Source organism: Cibotium barometz, chromosome 8 (genome assembly GCF_041138505.1).
Source record: "Cibotium barometz isolate CiBa-2024 chromosome 8, ASM4113850v1, whole genome shotgun sequence".
NCBI classification, from domain to species: Eukaryota; Viridiplantae; Streptophyta; class Polypodiopsida; order Cyatheales; family Cibotiaceae; genus Cibotium; species Cibotium barometz.
This window is the reverse complement of record NC_141053.1, coordinates 19028385-19039055: the sequence shown is the minus strand read 5'-3', so window position 1 is coordinate 19039055 and position 10671 is coordinate 19028385. Positions and strand designations below refer to the sequence as shown.

At 38.0% G+C, this 10671-nt stretch overlaps 1 protein-coding gene across 1 annotated transcript; it reads right to left on the bottom strand.

Moving 5' to 3' along the window:
• Positions 1-3696: 3696 nt before the first annotated feature.
• On the bottom strand, positions 3697-5021 carry LOC147636000 (uncharacterized). The gene has a single exon (XM_086801070.1). The coding sequence runs from the start codon at positions 4585-4587 to the stop codon at positions 4138-4140; it is 450 nt and encodes a 149-aa protein (XP_086657196.1). The 5' UTR covers positions 4588-5021; the 3' UTR covers positions 3697-4137.
• Between the last annotated feature and the right edge of the window lie 5650 nt (positions 5022-10671).

Below are 10671 nucleotides of genomic sequence, written 5' to 3'. Positions count from 1 at the left end.
TTGTTTTAAGGAAAAGAATCTAAAAATATTATTCAAGAAAGCACGCAACCTCATATTTTGTTGGAGGAACCTTCGCATAGACAACACCAATGGTGGTTAGCAAGGCATGGTGCATATGTACTACATGGTGCTACTTCTACAACTCGTGGTGTCAACTTTCTTATTATCCACCACCACTACCACCTGGAGTAGAAATGGCATAGGCAATGATGCCATACTCTTATTTTATACCACAACCTAACATGAACAACATCTAAATTGGGGGGGACGTCCACGGCCCAACTAACCAGCAAGATCATGCAACTTCAAGTAGTGTCGGTGCCCCACATGGAGCATGCGTCATGGTGGAGATGGCCATGTCATTGGTTGCCAAGAAGACTTATTGATATTTTCCATGGACTTTTTATTTAATGTCTCATGTATGGAAGTGACTTTTATCTCATGTATGGAAGTGACTTTTATCATTATCTCATGTGCGGTTGCAATGTGTTGGTATGTCAATAACCTGAGAGAGAGAGAGAGAGAGAGAGTAATGTTAGAGCTATCTATGTGGTACAATTTCAACCGCTCACCAATTCCACAAAACCACTCACATGCAATGCTCGCCAAAAAATACACCCACTATTGGGCTTATCTCATTCTCCAAAGGTAGAGGCAAGAATAGAGGTTCTGAAATTGGCTCATTTTAAGGTAACTTATCCAAAACGGTCTCTTTTTAATGCCACTTAAGAATGGTTATGGGGGTTTATTTAAGGCCTTTAGAATTCTTTGAGGCTCTCTCCTAGGTTCTATGGGTTTATTTAAGAATGGTTATGGGGGTTTATTTAAGGCCTTTAGAATTCTTTGAGGCTCTCTCCTAGGTTCTATGATTAGCTTTGGAATAGCGTTAGGGATAATGCTCAGGTAGGGTGAATTTACATCTTACATCAAAATACCCTATTCAGCAAGTCACAAATCAGTGTCCACCTCTCATCTAATATGGATTCTTAAGAGATGAAATGAGAAAATCTGACATTAGGAGATGAAACTTCAATCCATGCTCTTTCCCCATCCATATAAGGCCACATTTTGGGAGAAGCAAAAGGTGGTTTTGCTCATGTGGATGGTATTTGGCAAGTGGTAACAAGTGGTTTTTGAAAACAGGTGACAAGGATTTGAAGCCCTTGATCTAGATAATCATCCAATGGCTCAGAAAATTCCCATAAACCATCCAACTTTTCCTGAAAGGTTTTTATGACCTTCTTCATGCTTTGGATTTCTGATGAACTCCTCTCTTTGTCCAAGCACTTGTACCCTTGTTGCAGCTTTTATAGCCCTTGTTTTTCCAGTGATATTTTTTCTTTGATTTGTTGGAGCTTCACTAACTCCCCAAAATCAAACCTTTGGTCTTCTTTGCACCATATAAATTGAGGAAACCTTGATTTTTTATTTTTCCTTCAAAAGTCCTTCTCCTTGAGTGGTCTCCAAAGCACTGTCAAAACCTTTAAGACACTTGGAGAAGGAATTCTAATTTCTCAACACAAAAATTAGAGCATAACATATATTTGCACAAATTAAAAAGCATAAATCTTAATAAATCAAATTAAATAAATAGGAGAGATGGAAAATAAAGTAGAGGTCACCGTCGACACAAGAGTGGGTTGAATCTCCCCTAGATGAGCGTGGCCCTTTTACCACTCACCTATATTTACATATATTAAAAAAAGCTTGCTTTTCAAAAACAAAGCACAAGTGATTTTGAGTTTATGAGCATGCAAGCTCTACAAAAATATAGCAAGCATTAATATAAAGTCTTGGGCCTACCAAAAGTATAAAATACTATTTGGTATGTACAAAGGTATTAGGCTTTAGTCTTACAAAATATTGATGCCTAAATATGAAACCATAAAGGGTGTTCACATGTCTTCCACAATATCCCATAGTGGTCCAATACATGTTTCACCTACGATTAACACACAATTCGCCACTGAATCATTGCCTTCATCCAAAATAATATTAGTTAGTGCACATAGCTAATTAAACACATTAATCTTAACCATATCATACCAGTGCACAAAACTTGATTAAACACATTAATCCTGATAGATGATATAAATAAAAGGTGCATCCAATAAAATATCCCAAAATAAAATAATGGGGTGTCCCCATAGAGGTTACAATATGCCTCAAGGGGGATCACAAGTTGCCACCCATATAGCTTCTGAGAATAGAATCTGCTTCAAGCAAAGGGGAATGTTTACACATTTTGGTGGAAACGTTGTTGTATATATATTTTACTTCACATTATATCTCTTCTTCTGAGCAAGGCCATATGCTAAAAGGCCACTAGTCCTTTACTTTTTGAGTTTTGTCTAGTGATAATTGTGTATACATGGTCTGGATATATAAGCTAGTTGCACTATTATATGGATAACTTTTATCAATATAATAGAAAGTACTCTTAGATCAACTTTTGTGTGTGTGTGTGTGTGTGTGTGTGTGTGTGTGTGTGTGTGTGTGTGTGTGTGTGAGAGAGAGAGAGAGAGAGAGAGAGAGAGAGAGAGTTTATCTTGTGCATTATGCCACTTGCTTGATCGTTTCCATGTGTATTATGAGAGAGTGCGAGTGAGAGAGGATTGCCTATTGGAGAGATAGCGCATTGCACTCATTTTAGCCTAGGATTGGGTGGTTAACAACAATGGAGAGCATTGTCAAGGTTTTTTTAACTTGTAATTTTCTAGGTCATAACTTAAAAGAAGAGTGTGTTATGTTTTATTCATAAGTAGCCTTAGATTGATAGAATTAATTATAATCTTAAGGATTAAGATAATTCGTGTTGATTGGATCTTCAAAAACCTACACATGTACACAAACATGTTGGTAAAAGGAGAAAGAAGGGAGGGAAGTGGGGGAGGGATTGTTGTAGGCTTGTGGGGGAGAGGGGGGGTGGGGGGGCAGGGTTCTAAACTCATTCTGTTATTTCGAGTCCTCTTTGAGACATGCAACCTAGATAGTGGAGAATAGGAAGCAGCCACTAGTAGTATGTTTCATTTACAAGTAAGACAATCATTAAAAATGTAGTTATCTTTATTTTCATTCAAGATAGAAAAGGTACAAATAACCTGTACACAATTGTATTTTATAGTGCTTGCTTAAATTGAGGGAACAACAAGAAAGTAATTTCCATGCCTTGAAAGGATCTATAATTTTATTTAAGCATGGCTTTACCTAATCATCCATAACTTTTATGCAAAGATGTAAAACAAAATTAAATAAACTACATAAACAACATGAGGGAATGAAGTTGCGTGTGAAGGTGGGTTTACCCACAAAAGCTTGAAGTTTTATGTTAAAAGAGCTCCCCATCACATTTTCATGTAGTCAATCAAATGAGAAAGGACAACATTCTAAACACAAAATGCACTTTGCATATTGGAAATTGTGCCCACTCCACATTTTTTCTATTGAAAGAGTGTGAGCTCTCAAATTCAAGCCTAAAACATCCTAAAATATCGGGTAGATCATAATTATAAACAAGACATGCCATCATGCTAAACAAGGGAGCTAAAGTTTGAACACATTTCACAACACGGAAACTTTCAAACCTTCTAATTGGAGGACCAACTAGTGAGATGTGAAATGCAAAAATTCGTTTGTTATGACAACTAACATTTACACATAGAAAACTGCACTTGCACGAGAAACAAACCATCGATCTTGAAAGAAACTAGGTTTTAGAAACCAACCACATATGTTTACCATGTGCCCACCATGTGCTCACCATGTGTAGTTGAGCTTCATGAAGTGGCTTACACAACTTTCCATGAACCATTAGACATGGCCACTAGGCATAAGGATGCCTCCAATCTACACCAAGATGGAGTGGTGTCTGTGCATCCAAAGACATGGGTGAGTCATGAAAGAGGAGTGGAAGGGGTGGCTAATTACATGGAGCCCATCATGTGAAGGCCCACTGACATGGTGCCCTGTGCATCCAAAGACATGGGTGAGCCATGAAAGAGGAGTGGAAGGGGTGGCTAATTACATGGAGCCCATCATGTGAAGGCCCACTGACATGGTGCCCATTTTGTGAGGGCACCCAAAAAACACTAGTACTATACTTTGGAGGAGCATGTTATAGAGAGTGCTACAATCACATCAAGAGGTGCTTGTAGGGACCATGAGTTGCCGTTGTGCCATGGATTTGTAGAGCTCCACCAATAGCTTCTTCTCATACTCTTTGGGAGGGGCGTAGCCAAAGGGTGCTGTGGGGTAGGAAGCAAAAGGGCCCATGACAAGGCCTTCGGGGGAGGTGATCTTGGAAGAAGCGGCAAGGAGGAGGTTGACATAGGCGTCCCTTAGCTTGGCCAAGAGGGCCAAAGGGGAAAGCCAGCGCCACCTCAGCCTTGCTACCGAGATGGGAAAACGCTTGATCTTGGAAGACCTTCTCTTTCCGAGCCGTGCCACGCGCACCCTCGACCTCCGCTTTGTTGATGGGCTCCGCATCAGCCTCTGGTAGCCTTGCCTCGGAGAGGTCAGCATCTTTATAACCCAACGGTAGAATTCAGCGCCATAGCCTGCTAAATGGTTTGTTGAAGAAGAACCCATTATATGTGGCTCAGTTGGCAACTCTGTGTGCGTGCGTGCGTGTGTGTGTGTGTGTTTGTGAGAGAGAGAGAGAGACTGTGTGTGTGTGTGAGAGAGAGAGAGAGAGAGACAGAGACAGAGACACTGGTATTGTGTACTGAAGGGAACCCTAACGCCTTAGAAGCATGCGCTTGCAGACAATAATTGAAGGTGTCTGCATCTGGTTTTGATGAAGATATCAACAACCCAGCATACAATTGAAGCAAGCTATGGGTCTCAGGAGAGGCAGGTTTGAAGGCTTTGTAGTGGGGCTGCTACAGCAGGTTAATGGGTTGCCGCTAACATCAATCAACATTAGCGTTAAACCATTCGCTGCACTCGCTGAGACTGTGCAGTGCTGGAATAGGAAATGAAGTGATGGATTTCTCGTCAAAATATAAAGAGAACGCAATGAAGTGAAGGATTTCTCACGAAAATATAAAGAGAAATATAGTAGAACGCTGGCACAATAATTAGGTCAGAAAATGGTATATTAATTATTAATACAACTAAAGGCGCCCGCAATTTAGCAAAGTCTGTAAGAGCTCGTGGTTTGGCAGGAGCCAACCACCGATAAAGAAAATATTAATCGAAAATTTGCAAAATCGATTTTTTTTTTGGGGGGGTTGAAAAGAGAGAGTATAAATTAAACATTATTTATCTTTGGAAGCTTGCCAGCTTTAAAATATGCTTTCAGAAGCAGCGAATCCTCATTATAAAATAAAACCAAAGATGCTTGCAGAGAATTCGAACCCTAGATGCGCCTAGCTAGCCATCATCACCTTTTTTTAAAAAACCAAATAATTCATTTTGGAAAAAGAAAAGCAATCATCATCCAATTGTTTATTTTATTTTTTTCCTCTCGTATATACATTTTTATCCTTGCGCGGCGTACTAAATTATTGCGTTTTCTCCTTTAGGAGTAAATTAATTTATTTTAAATATAGTTTATCCTTGTGTATGTTATATGTTTTTTTAAAAATAAAAATAGGGTCCTGGCCCACGCATGCGAGAGGGTTGTGTCACTAGTGGTGTTGTAAGGTACGATGTCACCCTGGCTGGACATGTCGGCGTCATCACACGTGGCATGTGATGGTGGGCTACCGAAGTATTTCTTTTTTCCAAGCCTACGGATATAAGTTTATAACCTGCCAAATTGCCAATAGAACCCTCAACAAAGCTTATCAATGTGAAAAGGGGGTCCCGGGCTTGCTAGGAAAACCCCACATTCACGGCCTTTACACACCACCCAATCTCACCAAATGCTTGCTCATGGTCTGGGCATGAGTTGGTAGTCTTCAATGGGCAGGGGGTTTACACACCGCCCAAGCCAGGATCTAAGTTTCCATACCTAGTGCAGGGGTCAAGGGTGGTTGGTGGGTGCGGGTAATCTAGGATCTAAGTTTCACGATTGTCCAAAATTGAAGATTTTGTACACTAGAAGTTAGAACATCCTAACTTGAGATGTTCTAGTGAGGGAATTCCTATGATTTTACCATTGCTTAATTGCTTGAGATCCTTATATAAAAAATTGTAATATTTAGGGGGGGAATCCACATTTTAGAGATCAAAGTTTTAAAATTGTCTGTTGTTGGCTTCTCTGCTTGAGATGTTCTCGTGGGAAACCTCTGCCTTCACCATCAATTTCATAAGATCCTGGTATTAAAACTTTATGCCAACTTGAGATGTCCTAGTGAGGAAAACCCTCCACTTTTGACATGTGTTTCTTGAGATCCTAGTATAAAAACTTTATGTCAAACACCGGCCAACCCTAAGGCGAAGCTTCATACATGCTTCATCAAGCATGCAATAAGTGAAAGTAATCTTGCTTTTGCGTGATCCTTTACATATCTAGTCAAAATCAAGCATCTTTTTATTGGAGGTGGGCCACTTTCAGGAAGTATCCTCATCCACAATAGCAAGGTAGAACACTCAACCATAAATTTTTGACTTTCTTTCAACTATGTGCATTAAATTTAAATGCATTTGGCACTCGTGTCTCCTTCTTACCTTTATGTACTCTACCATGGCAAGTCAAAGGTATGTTCCTTTGAATACATTGTTTTGTTTGCCCAAAAGGTAAATAACCATAAAGAATTAAGTTTCTTTGAAATTTTTTCATCCAATGGAAATATGCTTTGGCCCTCCTTTCTCTTTCATACCATGTCAACTTAAAGTGGTTAACCAATTATAGTCCTTTAGATGCATTCATGAGATGAAAGTGTAAGGTTATTTTAATATATGTAGGCACTTAAACACTTAAACATGAGATGACAAAGAAACTCAAATATCCTGCACAACATTAGAGAAAAACTGGAAGTTTATAATCATGGAAACTATTAACTGTTTTCATTACAAGCTTACCTATAGCTTTGTTAGCCCCTTGCAAAGCTAAGCCCATAAATCAAGCCTCAAGGTTTAGTGTAATCAATGATACTTTTCTAAAGAAAGAAAATATATTTGCTTTCATCATTATAACGAACGTATGTAAGGTCCTAATCACTTCTTTTCTAGTCAACAAATCAATTACTTTTTACTAGTGGGCAGCGTTGTTCTTGGAATTTCAAGAGATTCACCATCATAAAGCTAAGGCTTTCCATGAAAGCTTGGATTATTATGAAGTAAATGTCTAAGATTCTAAATTAAGTGATCATGAAAGAGATCCTAAATCAAGTGATCACCATTTCCAACATCAAATTTAAAGGCTCCATTTACTTTGAGGTTCGCATCCCTCTCTGCATGTCAAGGAGTTCACAAATAGAAAAACCAGAGAAAGAAGTCTTGCCCATAAAACTTTATCTTGATGTCAAGTCAATGTTGTTCCACCACCAACTTTCTACCTACAACACAAGATGAAACCTTTCTGAAAGATTCTTAATAATCATTCAGATATTTATAAACTAAGATAATTAAATGTAAAATGCACATCCACATAAAAGTTATATGGTTGTTTCACTTGATTATGACTGTGAAAAGTAATACATGAGATGCAAAATAGAAAAATTGTGAGATTCATTGTTTGAGCATGGAAAAACATATATTCATTTTTATCAAAAGATTTTTTATAAGCTTTTGATCATTTTATTCCTTACAAAACTTGTGTAATGGATAAAATAGACAATGTATGTGTCCGACATAGTGTGCGTGCGTGCGTGTGTGTGTGTGTGCGCACACGTGCGTACATGCACGCTTGCGTGAGTGTGTAATATATAACTTATATACCGTAGTATCCAATATATATACAATATATTATATACTATGGGGGTGTGTGTGTGTGTGTGTGTGTGTCTTAGAATCTCTTTTTAATTGTTGAGTCTTTGACACCCAAAATACAACAATAGCGTGAGCTTATATGGTGATTTACTTTAGTTATGCTGATAATCAATGTCTCCACCCCACTAAAGTAATAGGTCAAGAATACGTCTCTAAACATTTCAATTTAGTTAGAAGACAAGGTGATGGTCTCAACTTTCAATTTAGTTAGAAGACAAGGTGATGGTCTCAACTTTCAAATCTGCATTGATAACAAAACATCGTATATGAATCCTTGCTTATATTTGGATCATCTAGTGAGAAACTTATGAAAATAGTGTTTATTATTATATAAAATGACTAGATATCCCACTTAAAGCCTTATGAGATGTTTAAAAATGCGTGAAGTAGTCTCTTACTCTATAGTAATAAATATGGTTCAAAATTTATAACCTTTCATCTAAAACAAAGTGCCTAAAAGGATAAGTGTATATATGATTAGCTCTCACAAAAAGCACCAGCAAAGCATAACATTGTACAGAACGTGTGTGCAAGATTTGGTCCTAGTCTATGATTGTTTGATTAGTTATGAAAATCTTCAAAAATATTTTTTGAGATAGCTAAATACCTTAAAATTTTCATTAAAACATAAATTTTAGAGTTCTAATTTATTTATGAGCCTAAGATGGGTTGCATTACACCATATATGTGTTTGCGAAGCAATGCATATCCAAAAACTTGGGAAAGAAATGAGAAATTGGCTAATTAAAGTCTTTGATCCAAATATACTCCAAACAGCTCTATATTACGATTGTAATTTGGCCTATGACTCGCCTATGAATTCAGTCCTATGAAACAGTGCAGAGAGATGAAACTGAGGAAAAGAAGAAGAAGAAGAAGAAGAGAGAGAGAGAGAGAGAGAGAGAGAGAGAGAACATACATTGTCACACACTCACCTATTAGCTTGTTCTTTATCCTGCGTTAGCTTTAGATCAAGGGCTCTCTAGCAGAGAAAGTACTAGAGAAAGTACCAAAAGGATTCTCGGTACAATGAAATTTTGAAAAATGGATTAGCGCACGTGCATTAGAATTTGTAAATATGATAGTTCGCATGCATTAATTCATCATTTACCTAATCTAAAACGTACTAATAGTATAGTACTACATTTTCGTGTCAAATGAAATTTACATTTTCATAACAAATTAAATTTTGACAAGCGGACTAGAGAATCTATAATGTGATAGTTCACATGCATTAATTCATCATTTGGTGTGGCGCATGAGCATGGGTCTAAAGGTGTACCCATGTAGAATCTCCTTCTGGTGAAAACTCCAACACTCTGCTTTCTTTGACACTTTTAACTCTACTTTCTTTAACTCTTTATTATGCAACTTATGTTCGGTTTATGGCACCCTAAGACAAGGTCTTTGTATTAACTTTGGGCCTAGAAAGAATATAGAAAGTAGTAGATAAGGCTGAGGCTTACCAACCCACATTGTGGTTCTAACGATATAACTGGTCTAATAGAAAGATGTGATGAAGGGCTTGCGCGAAAGCCTTTGACTGGATTGGCACATGATCTCAAACGGTTTCCAAAACTTGGTATCTAGCATGTCTTTGAAAGTGACCAATATATGGCCATGGAGGATTTGGTCATGTCGTTAAGATCTATTTGCTAGCAAAAGTTAGGACCTTCATTGAGGTTAAAGACCAGCTGCTTTGCTTGTGCGTTGGTTCTTGAGCACCTCCTCAAAGATGAGGATGATGATCTAGAAGAATCGGCATGTGGCTATAATAGTAGGTTTGGGGACCTTGGTATAGTAGAGGTCATTAAAATTCTTCATTCAGAGCCGCATCTCCATGGTGTGGAGTGGTTTAAGGCCATCAATAGATGGAAAGTTGCAGGCGGGCCCTTTTTCTTTCCTATTAATATATCAAGCTCAACTAGTGTTGTGGACCTTGGTATAGTAGAGATCATTAAAATTCTTCATTCAAAGCCGCATCTCCGTGGTGTTGAGTGGTGTAGGGCCATCAATGTATGTAAAGTTGTAGGCGGGCTCTTTTCCCTTCATGTTAATATATCGAGCTCAACTAGTGTTATGGACATTAATGAACTGCCTAGGTGATAGCTTCTACACTTATATTAGTGGCATGGTTATGTGGTAAGATTATGAGCAATATGTTGCCACTAGTTTACATGTTGTGTGATAGCCACTTTGGTGTACTAGAGTTACGGATACCTTAGGGAAAGCTTGATTTGAACAAAAACTAGCATTTTGAAAGCTTCTCAAGCTTGAGATGGATTCAAAAGAAGAAAGTCATTGAGATAATTTGAAAAAACCATATAAACCAATTTTACCTCCAAGTTTGGCTTGATTCTTTGTTAGTAGCAGTGAAGCCCCCGACCAATCAATTCGTCCACCAAGAGGAGAAGAGCAACTTCAAGAGTTGTTGGAGAGAGAGAGAAGCTCCAAGCTCCCAAGAGAGAGGAAAATTTAAGGGATAATAGAAATGTGATTATTTTAATATAATACTGGCATGGTACAGCTCTATGGTATAGCTCTAATATGAAATGAGGGTTTATTTATAGGTGAGGGAGGCCACTAACCAAGTCCAACTGGGTTCTAGAATTTTTCAGGTTTAGTTTGACTCAATTTGGACAGGATTTGGACTAGTTTGGCTCCCTTTTTTAATTAGTTAGATCCAAGAGAGAGGAGAGATAAAAATATCACATTTTTTTGAATTAAAAAACCCTTCCACACATGTGAAAAAGGTGCCTACCTCAAAGGTTCCCCTTTCCTTACCAAGGTGTC

Bases quoted from the DNA above. Each gene is read 5' to 3' on its own strand.
- LOC147636000 (XM_086801070.1), bottom strand. From the start codon at position 4,587: ATGGGTTCTTCTTCAACAAACCATTTAGCAGGCTATGGCGCTGAATTC.